The 22,860-nt window shown below is 34.0% G+C and overlaps 1 protein-coding gene across 2 annotated transcripts in view; it reads right to left on the bottom strand.

The window, feature by feature from the left end:
- The window catches only part of STXBP5L (syntaxin binding protein 5L), a 336,789-nt gene extending 314,328 nt beyond the window's left edge, over nucleotides 1-22,461 (bottom strand). For both annotated transcript variants that reach the window (XM_065942856.1, XM_065942857.1), the window contains exon 1: nucleotides 22,279-22,461. In XM_065942856.1, the coding sequence (XP_065798928.1) occupies nucleotides 22,279-22,461 (183 nt within the window). The remainder of the gene's footprint in view (nucleotides 1-22,278) is intronic.
- Between the last annotated feature and the right edge of the window lie 399 nt (nucleotides 22,462-22,860).

Here is a 22,860-nt window from a genome sequence, read left to right as displayed (position 1 = left end):
AAAACCACAGTTTGAAAAGACAAGCATTGGAACTAGCTTCAGATATGACAGAAATTTTGGAACTATCAGCCCAGGAATCTAATACAACTATGATAAAATGCTATAGGCTCTAAAGGAAGAAGTAGATGATACACAAGAATAGGTGAGAAATGTAAGCATAATGACAGAAATGCTAAGAATAAAAAATATGCTAGGAATAAAACATTATAAAATGAAGAATGCTTTTGGTGGGTTCACCAATAAGCTGGACATAGCTGAGAAATGAGTAAGTGAGTTGAGAAATGAGTAAGTGAGCTTGAAGAAATGTCAATATAAACTTCCAAAGCTAAAATGCAAATACAAATAAATCAGAAGAGAATATCCAAGAACTAAGAAACAATTACAGAAGGTGTAGCACGTGTAATGGGTATATGAGAAAGAGAAGAAAGAAATATGTGAAACAATAATGTCTGAGAATTTCCAAAAATTAATGAAAAACATCAAATCACAGTTCCAGGAAACTCAAGAGAATTCCAACCAGGATAAATACCAAAAAATCTGTATCTAGGCATTTCATATTAAAACTATAGAAACTCAAAGATAAGGAGAAAACTCTCGAAAGAAGCCAGAGAAACAAAACTTTACCCATAGAGAATCAAAGATAAGAACTGCATTGGTGGGGGGGGAATAAGAACTACATCAAACTTCTCTGAAGAGACTTTTCTGAAATCACATAAGCAATAAGACAGTTCAGCTCAGTTCAGTTGCTCAGTCGTGTCTGACTCTTTGCAACCCCATGGACTGCAGCATGCCAGGCCTCCCTGTCCATCACCAACTCCTGGAGTTCACTCAAACTCATGCCCATTGAGTCCATGATGCCATCCAGCCATCTCATCCTCTATCGTCCCCTTCTCCTCCTGCCTTCAATCTTTCCCAGAATCAGGGTCTTTTCAAATGAGTCAGTTCTTCACATCAGGTGACCAAAGTACTGGAGTTTCAGCTTCAGCATCAGTCCTTCAAATGAATATTCAGGACTGATTTCCTTTAGGATGGACTGGTTGGATCTCCTTGCAGTCCAATGAACTCTCAAGAGTCTTCTCCAAAACCACAGTTCAAAAGCATCAATTCTTCGGTGCTCAGCTTTCTTTATAGTCCAACTCTCACATCCATACATGACTACTGGAAAAACCATAACTTTGACTAGATGGACCTTTGTTGGCAAAGTAATGTCTCTGCTTTTTAATATGATGTCTAGATTGGTCATAGCTTTTCTTCCAAGGAGCAAGCGTCTTATAATTTCATGGCTGCAATCGCCATCTGCAGTGATTTTGGAGCCCAAAAATAAGACAGTGGAGTAAAATATTTAATGTGTTTACAGAAAAAAAAAAAACCCACCAACCTGGATTTCTGTGTGCTGTGAAATTATTCCTCAAAAGTGAAGGAGAAATAAAAATCTTCTCAGACAAAAAATAATTGAATGAATCTGTCACCAGTAGATCTACCTTGCAAGAAACGTTAAAAGAAATTCTTCAGATAGAAGTAAAATGATAAAGGTCAGAAACTTAAACTACATAAAGAAAAGTAGTGTGTAAGAGAAGGAATAAACAGAGGTTAAAAGCAGTTTTACATTTCTTATTCTTAATTGATCTAATAGATGATATTCTGTGCCAAACAATAATACCAACAATGCATTTATCTAATGCAATAATAGCAACAATGCATTTGGTGATTATAATAAATGACAGTAATGTTAAAAGGGACAGGTGGGAGAAACTTGGAATACACTAATGAGGACTTGGATTAATTGTAAATATACATTGCAAACTCAAGGACAATCACTAAAAAGCATAAAAAAGAAGTGTAATTGATAAGTTAAGAGAGAAATCTGAATCATATAAAATGTTCGGCTAAAACCAGAAGATAGAAAAAGAGTCTAAGAGAAGGAAACAAAACAAAGAACAAAAGCAACAAACAGAAAATGGTAGTAAGTATAATATATGTTAATCCAACTACATTAATAATAATTTTAAACATCAAGATTAGATACACCAATTAAAAGACAGAAATTGTCAAAGTGAGTAAAAAAAAAAAAACCTCAACTATATTTTATTCCACAAGATACCTACTTTATTTGTAAAAACACAGCTCAATTTAAAGTAAATGAATGAAGAAAGATACCAACTGGTATCACAGTTCTACATCACTCTTTCCTTCCAAGCTTTCATCATCATGAATCTTAACCTCTACCTAATATATGATCACACTAAAGCAAGTGAATACAATCTTTAGACAAATGAACGGCCTTCTGTGACTATGCCCTATGAACTCCCTTGCCCAAATCTCCGAAACACTCAGTTAAGTTTTTGAATACGTTTCATTCAACAGCTTGGCCATCCTGTTCCCAATACAACTCTATCCCCCAAATACATATGCTAAGGATATTATTTTACCTCACATAATTTCCTTTTATCAAATAATCTATGTCTGCCAGTACATGACTAAAAATAAAGGGCTTAAGAAACAGAAGTGAGACTATTTCAGCATTGTAAAATGTTTGCAGTGATGTGGGCCAGATGATAATTTCTCTCTGGAACTTAGTTAAAATTAACTGGCTTACCTGATATCATAGAGTTCAGAAGAAAAATCAAGAGTATTAGAGAGAGCTTACTTCACTCATATACAACAGAGCTTACCACAGGGGTTTCAAAAATTAGTTTTACTTCTATAAATAGTTTTTTAATGAGTTTTATTTTCATAGTGAGTGGAATTTTGTATAATTATAGCTATACAAAAATACTAAATTAATTTGCTGGTTGAACTCTCAGAAAAGGTAGAGTTACTTCAAATCTTCATTTATGTGCTTCAATTTTAAAATAGCTACATCTCAAAAGATGCAGAAAAAGATTTCTGTAAAATTCAACATCCATTTATGATATTAAAAAACTTTTCAGAAATTGGGCATAGAGGGAACATACCTCAACATAACAAAAGTACATATGACAAATCCACAGCTAACATCATACTCAATGGTGAAAGCTGAAAGCATTTCCTCTAAGATCAGAAAAAAGACAAGGACATCCACTCTTACCACTTTTATTCAACATAGTTTTGGAAGTGCCCGCCACAGTAATATTAGAAGAAAAAGAAATAAAAGGAATCCAAGTTGGAAGAGAAGAAGTCAAACTGTCACTGTTCCAGATTACATGATAATACACATAGAAAATCCTAAAGATGTTACCAGAAGATTACGAGAGCTCATCAATGAATTGGGTAAAGTTGCAGGATACAAAATTAATGCACAGAAATGTGTTGCATTAACTAGTACAGCCGCTATGGAGAACAGTGTGGAGATTCCTTAAAAAACTGGAAATAGAACTACCATATGACCCAGCAATACCACTTCTGGGCATACACACCGAGGAAACCACATCTGAAAGAGATACGTGAACCCCAATGTTCATCACAGCACTGTTTATAATAGCCAAGACATGGAAGCAACCTAGATGCCCATCAGCAGACGAATGGATAAGGAAGCTGTGGTACATATACACCACGGAATCTTACTCAGTCGTTAAAAAGAATTCATTTGAATCAGTTCTAATGAAATGGATGAAACTGGAGCCCATTATACAGAGTGAAGTATGCCAGAAAGATAAAGACCAGTACAGTATACTAACACATATATACAGAATTCAGAAAGATGGTAATGATAACCCTATATGCAAAACAGAAAAAGACACACAGATGTACAGAACAGACTTTTGGACTCTGTGGGAGAAGGTGAGGGTGGGATGTTTCAAGAGAACAGCATCAAAACATGTATATTATCAAGGGTGAAACAAATCACCAGCCCAGATTGGATGCATGAGACAAGTGCTTGGGGCTGGTGCACTGGGAAGACCGAGGGATGGGGTGGGGAGGGAGATGGGAGAGGGGATCAGGATGGGGAATATATGTAAATCCATGGCTGATTCATGTCAATGAATGGCGAAAACCCTACAATATTGTAAAGTAATTAGCTTCCAACTAATTAAAAAAAATGGAAAAAAAAGAAATGTGTTGCATTTATATACAAATAACAATGAAAGATCAGAAAGAGAAATTAAGAAAACAATTTAATTAACCATCACATCAAAAAGAATAAAATGCCTAGTAATAAACCTACCTAAGGAGGCAAAAGACTTATACTCTGCAAACTATAAGGCACTGATGAACAAAACTGAAGATGACACAAAGAGATGGAAAGGAATACTGGTATTTTTGGATTAGAAGAATCAATACTATTAAAGTAAATATACTACCCAAGGCAATCTACAGACTCAATGCAATCCCTACCAAATTACCAATGACATTTTTCACAGAACTAGAGCAAACTTTAAATTTGTATGGAAATACAAAAGATCTTAAATAGGAAAAACAATCTTGAGAATGAAAAATGGAGCTGGAGGAATTAGCTCCCTGCCTTCAGACTACACTACAAAGCTACAGGAATCAAAACAGTACGGTACTGGCACAAAACCAGAAATATAGATCAATGGAACAATATGCAAAGCCCAAAACTAAACCTATGTACCTATGGCAAATTCATCTACTACAAAGGAGGAAAGAATATACAATGGAGAAAAGAAAGTCTTCAATAACTGGTATTGGGAAAACTGAACAACAACATGTAGAGGAGTGAAATTAGGAAATTCTCTAACACCATACACAAAAATAAGCTCAAAATGGATTAAAGACTTAAATGTAAGACAAAACACTATAAAAATAGAAGAAAACAAAGGCAGACCACTTCGACATAAATCACAGCAATATCTTTTTCAATCCATCTCCAAAAGTAATAAAAATAAAAACAAAAATAAACAATTGAACCTAATTAAACTCAAAAGTGTTTACACAGCAAAGGAAATCATAAATAAAATGAAAAGACAACCCACAGAATGGGAGAAAATATTTGCAAATGAGGTGACAGACAAGGGATTAACCTCCAAAATATACAAACAGCCCATACAACTCAATAACAAAAAAAAAAAAATCAAACAATCAAATCAAACAACGGGGAGAAGATCTAAACAGACATTTCTCCAAAGAAGACATACGGATGGCCAAAAGACACTTGAAAAAATGTTCAACATTGCTAATTACTAGAGAAATGCAAATCATAACTACAATGCAATACTATCTCATTTCAGTCAGAATGGTCATCACCAAAAAGTCTACAAATAATAAATGCTGGAAATGGTGTAGCAAAAAAGGAGGCCTCTTACACTGTTGGTGGGAATGTAAATTGGTACAGGCACTATGGAGAAGTGTATGGAAGTTCCTTAAAAACTAAAAAGAGAGTTACCTGGCTGCCTGTCAGGAAGTATTTTATGGAGAAAATAGAAAATGAATCATTTTATCAAAATGGAGAGGAAAAGAAAATGTGAATAAATGGAGAAATAGTGCAAATGAAAACAAGAAATTATTATACTTATTCAGAATAATTGTGCTAAACAATAGTTGTTGTCCAAAAATCATATAACAAACTCAAATCAATCAATATGGATTATTGACTTTTAATAAGAAAAGTTTCTCTTGTCTAAGTATTGAACCAGGCCTGCTTACCAAAAGCTACTTTAAAAGTAATAAATTGCTGAAAGATAAAAAAAAGCAGCCTCTAACAGCTGTCTGCTGGAGCTTGCCCGGTACTAACAGTTAGGCAGGCCATGGTGTTCTCCTGCTGAACAATTTCACAGAAAAACAACATCAAACAAGGCTACTCTATGAAGCAAGATAAAAACAAAACCACTGCATAACCATGTCTGGGGATCAAATAAATATAAGAACATTGCACAAACCACACCAATGATTAAACGCTCCCCTCATCTAGTTGGCATAAGCAACAGCTGCTTCTTTAGCAATTATAGCTTTATACCATTCCTCCTGCTTCCTGGATAAAATTTCTTAGGATACCAAATGACAGAAATGTCTCCAACTTTCTAACAACACTCAATTCATGCTTCTTTGAACTTTGCTAAAATCATCTAACACAAACCCAAATTCTACAAAAAGGCCTTCCTAACATCCTGTTACTGGAATATCTCATGTTTCCCTATAGTATGTAATCTCTTTGTTGTAATAAACTCAGATTTGTTTGACTATATGTATACAGTCTTTCATTGATGGGCATTTTCTTTTAAATATTCTAAAACCCAGCCTACACATTATTTTGAGCAGTCTTTAGCCTGAAAATTGTCAGTATGGTATGGATATTATTGCTTAGTCACTAAGTTGTGTCCAACTCTTTTGTAATCCCATGGACTGTAGCCTGCCAGCTTCCTCTGTCATGGGATTTCCCAGGCAAGAATACTGGAGTGGACTGCCATCTACACGGGATCTTCCCGACTCAGGGATCATTCGAACCCGCATCTCCTACATTGGCAGATGGATTCTTTAATACCAGTGAGTCACCAGGGAAGCCATGGTGTTGGTTTAAGAAAAGGCAGAAAGATGTAAAACACTGTAATCCCAGATGCAAATCCTAGTACATATCAAAAGTTAGTATATGACAAAGGCGTATCACAAACAGTAGAAAAAGGAAGAATCAGTTAATAAATAGTATGCTAAAACTGTCTATTTGGAGGGGAAAAAAAAAATCACACTATACCCCTGGGAAATTCTATGAACAGAGGAGCCTGGCAGGCTACTGTTCATGGGTCGCAAATAGTTGGACATGACTTAGCAACTAAACACCAACATATGACTAAATTCTGTTTGGATTAAAAAGTTAAAATATAGAAGTTCAAAGCACCAGAAAAAAAATAGAAATAAATATTTAACCACAACTCTGAATTTTAGAGGCACTTCCTTCCTTAGGAGATAAAAGGGTTCAATAGATTTAACCATACAAAAAAGTGACAATAAATATGTATACACACACACATACACATATGTATATATGAAAATCATGAACTAGGGGATATTTTCACAAAACTTTAACAGACAAGGGACAATATGTTTAACATACAAATACGTTATGCAAACTAATAGAAAATTACTAAGAAAAAATATATGAGGGTAAAGGACAGGGCCAGAGAAGGAAATGGCAACCCACTCCAGTATTCTTGCCTGGAGAATCCCAGGGACAGGGAGCCTGGTGGGCTGCTGTCTGTGGGGTCGCACAGAGTTGGACACGACTGAAGCGACTTAGCAGCAACAGCAGCAAAGGATAGGGCTTCCTGGTGGCTCAGACAGTAAAGTATCTGCCTGCAATGTGGGAGACCTGGGTTCAATCCCTGAGTCAAGAAGATCCTCTGGAGAAGGGAACGGCAAGCTACTCCAGTATTCTTGCCTGGAGAATCTCATGGACAGAGGAGCCTGGCAGGCTATGGTCCACAGGATAGCAAAGAGTCAGACACAACTAAGTGACTAACACTTTCACTTTCAAAGGACAGAAAAAAATAATTTATGAAAGAAGAAACTCAGCTGGTTAATAAACATATGGAAAAATAATCAAGGTCACTACTAATCAAAAAATACAAATTAAAATAATTACAAATTCTATTTTTCATCTACTGAATTGGAAAAATATTTTTAAATATCTAAAGCTGGTGACAATATTATTTAAGTGGCAGTTATATGTTACTAAAGTGGGTTTAAATTGTCAAGTCCTTTTGGAAACTAATCTAGCAAGAAATATAACCTATATATATAACATAATTTACATATAAGTCTATATAACTCAACTATTTTACCTCTAGGAATCTAGTCTAAGGAAATAATATTAAATATGTTGAAAGTTTAATGCTCACAGACATTCGCAACAGCATTATTAAGAGAATGGAAAAACTGAAACAAGAATTTCCAATAAAAGGAAAAGTGCATCCACTAGATGGAGTTTTATAAAGCCATTAAACTTATGTTAAGAAAAATTTCATAACAACATGAAGAAAATATTTATGCTTAATACTAAGCAAAAAAAAAAATCCTAGTAAGGAGAATTCTACATAAAATCTGTAACACAAACCAAAATACTACTGAGAGACTGAACATACAATATGTGATGCTGGACCAAGTATGACATCAGAACTCTGGCCCATACACTCTGCCACAATAAGCTCAGGAAACCTAACCACAGTCCCTGCAGCACCATTCCAGGAAACCAAACTACCACCTCTGCAACTATCAGCCCGGAACACTAAGATATGGTGAATGACTGGTGGGCTCCCTAATTCTTGCAGACCTCTCCTCCTAAGACCTCAAATTCAGTACTAGTATGTCAAAAATGATTCCTAAACCAATCACACAGGACGCCCTGCTTACAGCTTGCCTGCCTCCATCTTCCCATGTCAACAGCCTCCAATAAGAGCATACCTTATTGAGCCATAAAAGAAAGATTGAAATAATGCCATTTGCAGCAACCTGGATGGACCCAGAGATTACCATATTAAGTGATGCAAGTCACACAGAGAAAGATGAGCATCATATAGTATCACTTACATGTGATATATTAAAAAAAAATGATACAAATGAACGTATTTACAAATCAGAAATAGACTCACCGACATAGCAAACTTATACTTACCAAAGGGAAGAGTGGAGGAGGGATAAATTAGGAGCTTGGGATTGACAGATACATACTACTATGTATAAAATAAACAACAAAGATCTATATACCTAAAACTACATGGTAAATCAACTGTACTTCAATTTTTAAAAAAGCATACCTGAACCCTACTCCTTTTTTCACTATAAAGCTTTCCCCACTTTCTTGCTGGCCTTTGAGTCTTTCCAAAAGCAAGTAATGGTCACTGCTGCTGCTGCTAAGTCGCTTCAGTCGTGTCCGACTCTGTGCAACCCCACAGACGGCAGCCCACCAGGCTCCGCCGTCCCTGGGATTCTCCAGGCAAGAATACTGGAGTGGGTTGCCATTTCCTTCTCAATGCATGAAAGTGAAAAGTGAAAGTGAAGTCGCTCAGTCGTGTCCAACTCTTTGCGACCCCATGGACTGCAGCCTACCAGGCTCCTCTGTCCATGGGATTTTCCAGGCAAGAGTACTTGAGTGGGTTGCCATTGCCTTCACCAATGGTTGCTGACTCCTTTGCTATACAAGCTTCGAAAAAGCAGCCTCTCTTCTCATTTGGGTGATAATTTAAATCCACATAACAAAAGACTAAGCAAAAAATACTGATATAAAATGAACCTCAAAAAGTCACTATTCATCTGCATCTGAGTATTCAAAGTACAAATCTGAATGATTTAGAATTGTCTCTCTATCTTGTTGTATTTTCTCTTATGAGCATGTTTATATTTATAATGGAAACATAATTTTTCAATAAAAATATCTGATGGACTATTGCAAGCGTACATGCTAAGTTACTTCAGTTGTGTCTGACCCTTTGCAATCCTTAGACTGTAGTCCTCCAGGCTCCTCTGTCCATGGGATTCTACAGGCAAAAATACTGGAGTGGGTTGCTGTGCCCTCCTCCAGGGGATCTTCCCAACCCAGGGATCAAACCCGTGGTTCTTATGTCTCCTGCATTGGCAGGCAGGTTTTTTACCACTAGTGCCACCTGGGAAGCTGATGGACTGTTACTCAGCAATAAAAAAGAGGCAAATTCTGGAAGATTCAGCAGACATATAATAAAAACATTATGCTGCATGAAAGAAGATATACACACACAATATATGCTGCATGATTCTAATTATATGAAAGTCCAAAAACAGGCACAACTAAGCTACGGTGACAAAAGTTCAGAATTTGTTGCTTCTGGAAAGAAGTAGGAGTGGGAAAGTGACTGGACAGGGGCAAGAAGAAATTTTAAGAAAATTTAATAAGATATCCAATACATATTTTGACCGATGGTTACACAAGTAGATATATCTGAAAACTCACTGAAGTGAGCACTTAAAATCTGTGAATTTTACGATGTGTAAATTATACGCCAAATTATTCTTTCCCTGCTCTTTCCTATGTTGCTTTCAACTTTCAAGTGTTCTGCCCATAGCACCCTATCCTCTCTATATTTACCTTTTTTAAAGCTTCTTAAACCTACAATACATGGACATATGAAAAAAATGTTTAAATAAAAAAAATTATGATAAATGTATAAACCTGCTTTGTTATGAAGACAGAAATTAGGTTAGTTATCAAATAGCATGAATTGAAGATAATTCTTTGAGGATTACACTAAGCATACAAGTTTAAATACTTTTTCAAGAGAATATTGATAAATAAAAGAGACTCTGTGACTTTTAGTATATTAATACTGGCAGTAAAACTATTAGACTTGTTAGGAGAATGAAAATTGTGGCCAAAAAATATGCTTTAAACATTTTCCAAGTCCTTTCATTTTAGAATAAGAGAACTTTTAGCCAAGATAATAGAAACAGAGAGTAAAGACATTAAAAATGACACAAAAATACAAATAAAGAGGAAGAAACAATAAAGAGGGAAGAAACAAAGAATTTCAGCCATTTTTTAAAATTTTCATTAGAAAAGAATGAAAGAGTAAGTTTCATAAGTTACAGAAAATGAAATACACATGATGCAAATCCTGAATCACATAAAAATTATAAATAGTTCATATAGTGTGTAGTAGTCTTGTAAACTCATTCCAAAAAGATGATGGCCCAGTTTAAAAGTGCCTAATATAGTTATACCTAATACAGGCTTTCATAAGTAAGTATATAATAAGTAAATGAATTCACCTGCTGCCTAACCTAATACCTAATACTTGTGTCAAAACAAAAGAGAACTAAATATTGATCAGTTTGAAATGTAGAGACATACTGAATCACTGTGTTGCATAACAGGAACTAATGTAGTATTATAGGTCAATTACACTTCAAAAACAAATGAACAAAAAACTCACAGAAAAAGAGATCAGATTTGTGGTTACTAGAGGTAGCTGGGGGTAAGGGGTTAGGTGTTGGATAAAATCAAAAGGTACAAACTTCTGGTTACAAAATAAACAAGTACCAGGGATGTAATGTACAACATGATAAATATAATTAACACTGCTGACTACACGTGAAAGTTATTAAGAGTAAATACTACAAGTTGTTATCACAAGAAAAAAATTTTTCTTTAATTCTGACCCTATATGAGATGATAGATGTTCATAAACTTGTGATAATCACTTAATGATGAATACGTATCAAATCACTGTTGCACACCTTAAACTTTACACTGCTGTATGTCATTATATCTCAATAAAATCAGAATTTAAAAAAGAGTACTGAATGTTACCTCAAGTAGCAAAGGAACTTTGGTTAAGATAAAACTGAAAAAAAGCAAAAAAAAGATCCCATAATAAACTACTAAGAGACTTTCTGACTATATAAGTAACCAATAATAGTGTACAAATTATTTATAAATGGATTTCTCAATATCAAAGTATGTTCCTCATCAGTATTGTGATTCTCTTCTTACTGCCCTCTGATATCCTATAATGTAGTAGAAATCTACGCTGATACACCTGACCAATCTACTTTCAGCTTCCTGCTATAATATTCTAAGTATACAGAGTGAGTCCTTGCAAATGCTTCCTTTTTTTCACCTTTTAAATATTCACTTAAACAGATACATGTAACTGGATCCCATTCCTTCAGTAACTAATTTCATAGATAAAAATTAAAACCATTGAGTGCAACCTAAAGAATCTACTCCACTCTTATTACTTTGATATATCCTATGTCTTTTATATTTTCCTCTTTTCTAATACTCTCAAGGAAATACATCCAACAGTAGCAACACAAAGTATGAATAGTTAAGGCTAATTTAAAATACCGGGCTTCCCTGGTGGCTCAGCTGGTAAAGAATCCGCCTGCAATGTGTGAGACCTGGGTTCAATTCCTGGGTTAGGAAGATCTGGAGAAGGGAATGGTTACCAACTCCAGCGTTCTGGCCTGGAGAATTCCATGGACTGTATAGTCCATGGGATCACAAAGAGTTGGACACAACTGATTTAAAATATTATTTTTCCAACTCCTTAAAAGATGTGACCATCTCTAGAAAATAACTTTTAAAGTCTACTTTCATCTTGTGGTACACTGCACAGCCCACTCACTTCCTCACATACAGTCATCCAGTTCAGAAATGAATCAAAGAGCCTATATTCAACCACACACATGAAAGCATGGGATAGCAGATCTCAAAACAAACTGTAACATGACACAAACTGAACTAAAGATGAGTTCAGGTCAGATGAAAATGAAATGTGGATCTTGTTTGGATCCCAAGACATGTACATATTGCTGTATGTACAATGGATGACCAACAGGGACCACTGTTTAGCACAGGGACCTCTGCTTAGTGTTAGCTGGCAGCCTGGATATGAGGGGAGCTCGGGAGAGAATGGATACATGTGTGTGTATAACTGAGTCACTGTGCTGTCCACCTGCAACTATCATAACACTGTTAATCAGCTATACTCCAAAGCAAAGTAAAAATTTAAAAAATAAAATGATACTATAGGACAATTAGGGCTTCCCTGATAGCTGACAGCTCAGTTGGTACAGAATCTGCCTGCAATGCAGGAGATCCCGGTTCGATTCCTGGGTCAGGAAGATCCCCTGGAGAAGGGAACAGCTACCCACTCTGGCCTGGAGAATTCCATGGATTGTAAAGTCCATGGGGTAGCAATGAGTCAGACACGATTGGTACTATGATACTATGGGACAATCTAGGAAATTTAAACATTAACTGCATACTAGATCATAAAAAGAAATTTTGTTCATGTTTTTAGATGTGACAATGGTTGGGGTTTATATTTTTTAAAAGGAGGGAGTCTCTATCTGATCTCTGAAGTTTTTTAGATATTCAATAAAAAGGTGTGGGGTTTGCATTAAAATAATGAAATGGTAAGTGAAGATTTACAAAAATTGTTGAAGCTGAAAGTTTATTATAATACTGTCTGTTCTTGTTATTTTGTTTTCCATAAAATAACAAAAACAAAAGATAGGTGAAAGTAAAGAGCATCTTTGTGATAGGCAGAATAATGGTTCCCAAAAGAACCTGTGAATATGTTAGGATATATGGCAAAGAGCAGTAAAGGGTTGCAGATGATATGAAGGCTGCTAATCAGTGAACCTCAAGATTGGGAAAATAACCTGGATTACCCTGTGGGACCAACGTAATCACAAGTGTCTTAAAACATAGAAGAGGAAAGCAGAAAAGTTAAGAATCACAGGATGCAATGTGAGAAAGACTCAACTGGCTTCTGCTGGCTTTGAAGATAGAAGGCGTCCATCAGTCAAGGAATTGTAAATAGCCTATAAAAGCTGGAAAAGAAAACACTCTCTCCTAGACCCTCCAGAAAGAAATGCAGTCTTACCAATGACTGGATGTTAGCCCAGTGACACCCACTTATAACTTCTAACCTCCTGAATTATAAGATAATAAATTTGTGCTGTTCTAAGTCATTAGTTTTTGGTAATTTGTTGAAGCCAAAATAAGAAACTAACACAATCTTCTAGTAGACCCTCAGATTTTTATATTGAGATAAAGCATAAAGTTTACTGAGAATTCAAATGAAATATGTATTTTCCTCAAGTAAAAAATTTAGAACTCAGATACCTTTACTATTTTTTTCTGGCTTAAATAATTTTTTATTGCTCAGTATATTTCTTTCTCTTTTGTCTTATTTTGCTTTTATTTTTTAGAAACTATAAATTCAAGCTTAGGGAAGCTTGCCTGTGTCTTGAAAAACAAAACAACAAAGTCTTTATATCATTTGCTAACCTGGTTTTTAAGAGCGAGATAGGAATCATCTTGCAAGAGTAATATCTATGCCATGAATGATGGAGGTCTAAGTCTGGTGCTAAAAAGAGACAACAGCATTGTTGACAAAATTATAATTTGCTGGTGACATTTGTGGAAAAGAAGCCCTTGTAAATTTCTAAACAGTAAACTCTGTTAGAAAGATGCCCTTATTATCTTAAAGGGCAGGTACTTTAAGGCAGGTACTATTCCCTACGCTACTCTCCCCTTTCTGGTAGCCTCAATTTCTTCCGTGGGTCGACTGCATTACCCGTCCTCCACAATATACCAAAATGTTACCAGAGTCGATCATCTCTACTACTTTCCCACCACTTTTCTCTTATTGAAAACCAATTTACACACTTAATCTTAAAATTACTGATTCTATCAATTCTATTTTCTATTATAGTGTGATCTTAATTCTATCCATCATCTTACTGTAAATATCTTTACCCTAATCAACTTTCTCTTGGTCCAATTCAGTTGTCTCTTGGTACTTCTGACATTTTTGCTTGGTTTTCATTTCTTCTGTTTCCACCATCCTTGATCTCTCTGCATTGCTAAGATACCCTTGAAGTTCTCTTTCTTAATATTCTTTATAAGAAAGTTTTCAGATTATCTGTCTCTACTTTTGAGTTTTCCTCGTATCATTGTGCTAAGTTCTCTTACCTCTCCTTTGCTAGCCTTACATTTCCACCTACTTAAATGATTACAAACAGTAAATATTTCCCCCAGACTCAATCTAACTTCTCAATTTACTGTACTACTTATTTTCAACCTTTTTTAGTTTGAAGACTTAAAGACAGGTCTTTAGTCAACTTACAATGAACAAATCAGATTGAACATTAAGCCATCCAATCAATTTTCTTGATGGTCTAATTTATTGTCTTCATTTAAGTAAAGTACTAGATTTCTAATGTGACTGAAATGTACAGGGGATTAACAGAACAGAAAAACTGAAAAAACATAACAATTTTCTCTGGATACTCTTTAAATCTACATTTAAACCCCCCATTATTTGTTGCTGTTATGCTATTTCCATTCAAGAGATATACTTACTATACATATATAATCCAGTTATAAGATGCTACTAAAATTAATACATTAAATACTATATACTTTAATTAAAATTCATCATATTGATTATGCATCATCATTACATAATATATTCAAAGTCATTCTCTATACCATTAATAACAATTGGTATATTTGGGCCTTCAATAGAACTAAAATCATACTCTTCTTCCTAATATTTTACGTAAATCCATAAAGTATCATGAGTGATTTCTCTGATACATCAACCAAAATACATAATTTCACTCATTATAGTCAGTTGGTTGAGAATGATTTATGTCCTAACCATTTATTTAACTCTGTATAATAAATATCTTTGGAATAAATAAACTTGTCAAAATACCTTCTTATTGTATGCCTTCAGTGACTAAGAATGCTCCATTTAATCAAGCCTCTGTATAGCAAGGCTTATTAAGCACTTTTTAGAGGTTTTATATTCTGTTCTTTACAACTACCTTCTATAAATCCTTTAAATACAATTTTCTTTGTTTCTAAAACTTAACTTTTATTTTAAAATATGCTTAATACATATTTTTAAATAAAAACACTCATGTTTAACACACATTATAAGATTAGCCCTTCAAATATTAAAAATAATCAATAAAAGTTACCTTTTTAAAATTAAAGAAGGACCCTAGCTATAAATAAGATCTTTTCTAAAAGATTCTTATTTTGACAATTAAGTAGGAAAAACCTCAATTTAAAAAGTGTTTAAAATAGGGCTTCTACTACAACTAAAAGATGTAGTCAAAGTTATTGCTATTAAACTACTATGTATATGGTTCATAGAACTATATTGTAGGAAACCAATATAATCATTCCATCATTACAAGTAAACTATGAAACTATGATTTTTCACAGGCACATCTTCAAGTGAAGGCAGAAGGAGTCTACAGAAATGTACTAACCTTCAAGAAATAGGAATCTGGTTTAATCACTACTGATAATCCTAAATCAGAAACTATATAAGATTTTAAATTAGTTCTATATTGAGATATACACAAACCATCACACCACTGTTTTTAAGCACATAAGAACTGCCATACTAAATGAGACCAACAGTCCAATTTGCTGACAATACACTAGCACCAAAGGACCTTTTGTGAGAAAACATAACTGTTCTCTATGGTAACCTAAAAAATCTGTAATCATATTTCCTACAAATCTATAATCCCTTACTGAGCTTGCCCCTGCACCCTTATGCTCTCAGGATAGGCAAAGTAGAGAGTTTAGACCACTGAAATAGGTTGGCTTTGGTTTTCTAGTTCTTAAAAATTAATTTACTTTAATTATATTTGGCTCTTAAATTTGTTAACATCTCAATCCCAACAAGAGTGCTTAATTCATCTGGTTTGCTTCCATTACTGTTCTTAAAGATGCCTATTTGCTACTGTCCATTCTGGTGATAGGAGCATGAAGTCTTTGTCAGATGCTTTATCCATAATAAGTGATCCTGCAGTGTCAAATGTACTATCTGTTCTTCTACCAATTTATAAGTGTAGAATGAGACAAGTCCACACATCTCAGAGAATCTTGAGTTTAGTTCCTTGAATGAATGAAAACTGCAGAAATATGGAACTATAATTATGGACTGGGCCAACTTCAGTTACAGACCCTCCCAAGTAAAATGATATGAAATTAGAGGAATATGGAGACAACGAAAAACCTGGGGAAAAGATATCTAAGCAATTAATCTCCTTTCAGCTTTTCAAGGTCCTGGAAACCCCAACTCTCCAGAGTCCATGACTATGTTTCTGAACTTACACTTGTTTCTCTGGGAAGGTCTGGTATTATGTCTGGTATGAAGATCATGATTATAATCCATTCCCATGTAAGAAGTTATACTAATTATCTGTATGTTGGCTCTGACACCATGACCATTTGTAAAATCAACTTATAAATGTTGATGAAGAGTGAGTTGGCTAATTTAAGAGTTTTTTCAAACTTTAGGGATTATGCCATCTGGTTCTAGTGATATATTTATTTTTGTCTATTTTGTTAATTAGGTCTAGAACACCCCATGTGTTTGTCACTGTCAATCTAATACTTTTAAATTGTTCCCCTAAAAAGATCATTTGGAAGCAAAAATAAAAACTGAAATAAAATTTAACTGAATCTTTCTACAAACTTCTTTTCCATATCTTTCTAAAAAATGTGTACCATGTTCCTAAAGTGGTGTCACTCTTTTGCTTAATTGTTTCCTTGTGTTTATGTAATATAAGATATATTTAATAAAAGTCTTTTCCAAAAAATTTTTTCAAAATATCTAGTTTTCTCTTAATACATCACTCTATGAGAGTCCTAGCTTTCATTCATTCATTCAACAAATATTTGACTGCCCTCTATGTGGCAGGCTCTGTTCTATGAATTAGAGAAACAGTTGTGAACAAAATAAAGCCCTGTCCTCATGGAGTTATAACAGGCGAAGCAAAAAACAATCAAGTAAACATAATTTAATAGCAGGTAGTTGTAAGTGTTATCAAGAAAACATAATCAGAATAAGGGTAGAGAGCAAAGGTAGTGAGCAGTGGTCAATGAAGATCTCTCTGAGAATTTAACAACTGAACCAAGAACTGAATGATATAAAGACAACAAGTAATGTAATTATTTGGGGTGAGGCAGGGGGGAAGTGTTCATGTAAAGGAAACAGCAAATGCAAAAAGTCCTGAGACAGGAACATTTTCGAGAAACAGTAAGAAAGCAAGTGTAGCTGGTGTAGAGTAAGTAACAGAAAACAGTTGAAAATGATGTCTATCTGGGGTCAGATCACTTAGAGCTTTATTAGACATAATAGGACTTCTGATTTTATTTTTTAGAGAAATGAAAAACCATTGAAAAATTCTGAGCAGGAATGACATGATATGATTTAAATTTTTAAAGGATTCGTCTACCTATTATGAGATGAGACTGTGGTGAAGCCCCAGTGAAAGCAGGGGAAACTCTTTTAAGAAACTCTTAAAAGAAACTCTTTTAAGGCCATAAAATAGTAGTTCAAGCAAGAGAAGAGACATGGTCAGATTTGTGTTGTACTTTTAAGGGAGAGGCAACAGAATAATCTCTACCTCCTCAAAGTTTCTGTTTCCTGAGGAATTAATTATGTTGCCTATTCTAATAAGTGAGAAAAATGAAGCAGAAAAAGTACTGGATTTGAGGATGAAAAATCAGAACATTAAACTTAGCTATATCTCAACTTTGGAGAGTTAAATTCTCTGGTCTCAGATAGCTTCTCAGTAAAAGAAAAATATAATACTACCCTCGACGTCTTTACAGGACTGCTATGAAGGTCAAATGGGATATCTTACAGATGAAGCTTTCTAATTTTAATTTAACCAACTTGCTAGATTAACAAAAACTCTCCATTCTCTTTGTAAAACACAGGTTGATACTAATGGTTCATTAAATGTTCAAAACTACTAAACTGTAGCTAGAATACTCACACTCTCCTGCTCCCAGACTAACTAGGTATGGGCCATGTAACTGTAGGGATGAACATAAAATGAATCTAGAAAAAATACATACACACACATATGTTTGTTCATCTATACTTTGTATATACTTTCACATATATATATATGTGTGTGTGTATATATTCATCTAGATTATACACACGTGTATAAACTGCTTATTGAAATACATATATGTCTGTGTATGTGTGCATGTATATATATATATCATCTGACATGTTTCCTCTGAAAGCATAAATATCCTTATTCTATTTTAAACAAACAAAAACTGAAAATTGCACATAATGAATTTGGAATGGTTTATGGATAAGAAGCCCACACAGAACTTCAGTCAGAGAATCAATATGCAACAGAAAAATCTTGATTGGTTATCAGGTGCTTTGTAAATTGATGCATATTTAAATGTTTCCAGTTAAACTGTTTAAGACCTATATCATTATCAATGATATTTATGCTTTAATCTCTTTTCAATTAATCAATGAACCATGTACATGCTACTTCATTCATAAAGTACATCAAGTGCCTATTATACTGATTCTCAATATTGACTGTGCATCAGAATCTCCTGTGAGTACTTTTTAAAAGATATAAGTGCCAAGGCTCCATCCCTAGAAACTGTGATTTTCTAGGACTAGGGTAGAGCTAGAAATCTTTTAAGGCAGAGTTGAGAACCACTGGCCTAAAAGGTAGTGAGCACCCTAACAATGAGAAGAAAATAAAATATAATTGTTTCCCAAAGAGTTCATAGTATAATAGTGTCAAAAGTCTTTTTAAAACACAACAACTTGCCAAATTCACACCATGAAAGATGCTACAGGAAAAGAGAGACATGAGGAGAAACCCTAACTCTGTCTGGGGTAGGTAGATGAGAAAGGCAGTGGTCAGAGTTGGTTTCATATAGATAGTGTTTGAACTATGAAGTAATGAAAGGTAACTGGAATTCTCCAATTATATTAAAGCTGGAAGAGATGTTCTAGTCAGAAGCAGTAAGCTAAGAAAAAGCATTGAGATATGAGAAAATAATGGTGCTTTCTGAGAATGTAGTATATCTAGGGCATCAAGGAAACAAGGATGGAAAGGTAAACACAAGCCCCTTCCAAAAGGAACTATATAAAAATCGAGTTAAATAGTCTGAAGTTTAGTGTACTATTTCAAACTGTTTCAAACTGTTTTCATGGAATTCAAGTTCAGAAAAGGCAGTTCAACATTTCAAAAAGGCCATATAAACATCTGAACAATATCGGGTATTCAAATGCATACACACTGAACTTAAAACAGATTGCAGCAAACCGATGCATTAACCTGTTTTTTGCTGACCTTGAACCAAAATTTCTTCTGCCATTTGTTTCTGAACTTCTTAGACATGTGTCACTGATTATAAAGCCTGTATTTTTATAAGACTAACAAATGTCCTACTACCTGCCTATGCATAATATCATATAACAAAACCAAATATAAAAAACAAAAACTTCTGTTTGTAGATCACCACTGCTCTAGGGAAACCAACATAGAATTTTTAGCAGGAAAATGACATAAATAACATTATAATTCAGAAATAACCATTATAACAAAATGAATTTGAATAGGGTAAAACATGAGGTGAGAAGATCAGTTAGGAAGTGACTTCAAGAGATCAAACAAGAAAATATGATAGAATAAACAAGTAATAAAGATGATGAAAATGGAATAAATTATGGAAATACTAAGAAAATAGAATATGATTTGAAAACCAATCAAATAATGGAAAAAAATATGATTTTCAAAAGAGCAGATTCTAGATTTATACTTTAATTTTAGCCATACTGAAAAGACAGAAGTACTTAGAAGGTACTAACTGTTTAGTACTCAGAAATGAATATCCTTTGCACATTTAATCAGTGAGTTCAAATTAATTCCCCATTTTAGCAACTGTCAATTTTTGGATATCCTTAACCCATCTTTACATATTTTGTTATAGTCCAGAAAAACTAAAATCATTCAACCACTTTTTTAAATTAACTATATTCCTATCTAAGGATGTCACAGTACTTTCTCCACTTTGTGAAATTTCAATGCTATTAGTGTTCAGCACACAAAGTTATCTTTCCTTATAATTTCTCTGAATATTATTACTTAATATTTTATAACCCACTGGTTATATTCATTCTATCAAGAACAAGGTAATTTTAAAACTTTAACAATCATATAAATATGTGTTTCATTGCCTCTTCCAACTTATACATTGCCTTCACCTAACCATCTTGTTTGATCTTCTCAACAATCCTCTCAGGTAAGAAGAGCAGAAATACTTACAGAAGCTCTATTACCATACTACAAATGAGAAATTCAAGTCACAAGGAGATAAATGTCTTACCAAAGATTATATGACTGAGAAGTGACAGAGCTTTAAATAAAATACAAATGTTCTGATTCCTAGGTCGGTGTTCTTCCTACCATGCCATATGTTTTTTTAAATAATACACATTTAGCTTTTGTCACTTTGCATGACTATCTCTTGCCTACATAAATAAGTAGGTGATTATCTATCCTATTTTCCTCTCTTGCTTTTCCCTAAAACCTTATCTATATAACCTCAAGAGTCCAATGCCATTCTGTTTCAGAAGTTTATCTTTTCTATATCAATTTTAACTCTACTAAAACTCTCCTGCATTACTATCACATTCATGAACTGAGACACTTAGGGAATTGTTTTCAGAATCTTGGAATGGTAATAGTAATACATCAAAGATTACAGAATCTGGGCATAATTCCCCTGCCTAGCAGTTTAAATCTGGCCTTCAGGACCTTTCACATATTTGTCTCGTTAAGCTCCTCCCTTATTTGACAAAATATCTATTATCTCAAAGTAAGGATAAAATTGTACACAATTTTGTATACAAAACTGTACTGTCTACAAATTTCAAAGAGAAGGTTAGGACTAAATCTGTTTAACCTAATTCTAAATAAATTCACTTTTATGTAAACTAGTTTATAATATTTTAATAATTATAGACTTGTTTTTATAATGACCCTACTAGGAACACAGACTAAGACAATAATTGAAACTTACCCCATTACACATGATTTGTTTACTACACATAATTTGTTTACTACAGAAATGATGTTAATAATTTCAAAAAAATTTGTGTTGAATTACTCAAAAGTGCAATGCTTAGTTTCTATGATTTCAAAAATATACTATTTCTTCTCATGCATACAAATGACTCGGTAACTTTTTTATTGAACATGAAAAGTCAAAAGCACATTTCTAAGCTACCTCCTAAAGAAACAATGAAAATTATAAATCCCTTTATGTCAGAAAATAAAACAATACTTCTATATATGAACACAACGCTTGTTTTGTAAATTCTCCACTCTCCCCATCAGAAACTCTTTTGCTTATTAGCTCAATATTAAAGTATAATTACTTAAAACGTTTCCTCACTAAACAATAACACAGTCTATTTTTGAGTTCCTATAAGTATTAAGCTCATAGTATTTGTTTATTAAGAATTTAAGAATCTAGGTATGTTTTTATTCAGAATTTTAAACACTGCCTTTAGATCTTTTAATGGATGTATTCATCTAGTTTTTATCTTTTCAATTCTAGCGATATCTTAATAGCTTTAATCTTTTTATACTGAACAGTAAATTTAGTTTCTCTGAGTGACAACATGGAGTTAACTATTTATACATAAATATTGAATTAAAAAGTAGTCCGACTGCATCTTAATATTATCTTGCATATTCTACTTGTTATTAATTACTTGCATATTCTACTTTGCATATTAATTACTATATTAATTACTTGCATATTCTACTTTGCTTATTAATACTTCCCTTAAACTATAACTGCTTTTTAAGTTGATACCTGGAATATCTTAATACAATCTGACTTACCCACAAAATTCTCTGCATCCTCTGCAGACTCTCTGATACCAGCATCTGAACAATTTCCAGCCCTTAGAGGGTGTGTTTTAATTCTTTCCTCACAGCAGCAAAATAAAGAAAGAATAAGCTTTCAGCCAATTCAAAACTTACCTTACAAATCTGGAAATAGTCTGAAGTCAAGGTTTCCTGAATCTCCTCTCTGAGAATCCCTGCAGTCCCTGCTGGATGTGTGGATCCACTTCCAGCCCCACCACCACTGTTACTGCTACTGCCGCTGCCAGGGGATGAGGCCGTCAAGCCATCCAAAACTTTTCGGAAATTAAACTTCTTCATTTTAAAAACTGTGGAGAAATTCAAAGGAAAGGGGGACTTAATACATGGATTTATACGTGGGGAAAAGTGTTTAGCTTTTCCTCAGTCATGGCACTAGCCAGTCCCCATTTTTACATGAGTTTTTTAAAAAGGAGGAGGAGGGAAATCAATCTTCTATCGAATTTTAATTATAAAAAACATATCCTTCAAAAATATAAAACACAAACTCCAAGAGCAACAGTATTTCCTCCTCACACATCAAATTTTCAAGGGCTTTATCCCCAGCTGTAGCTACTACGCTTTATCAGCACCGAGGTAAAAATAAAAGGCAGTGTCATCATCGTCATTAGCATTATATCATCATTATTATACAATCAAACCAGAGTCCCACAAACCAAGACTCTCTTAAAGGCGGGCTTT

The sequence above is a fragment of the Muntiacus reevesi genome, chromosome 8, assembly GCF_963930625.1.
Source record: "Muntiacus reevesi chromosome 8, mMunRee1.1, whole genome shotgun sequence".
NCBI lineage: Eukaryota > Metazoa > Chordata > Mammalia > Artiodactyla > Cervidae > Muntiacus > Muntiacus reevesi.
The sequence above is the reverse complement of the archived record's forward strand: the minus strand, read 5'-3'. Positions and strand labels throughout refer to the sequence as shown.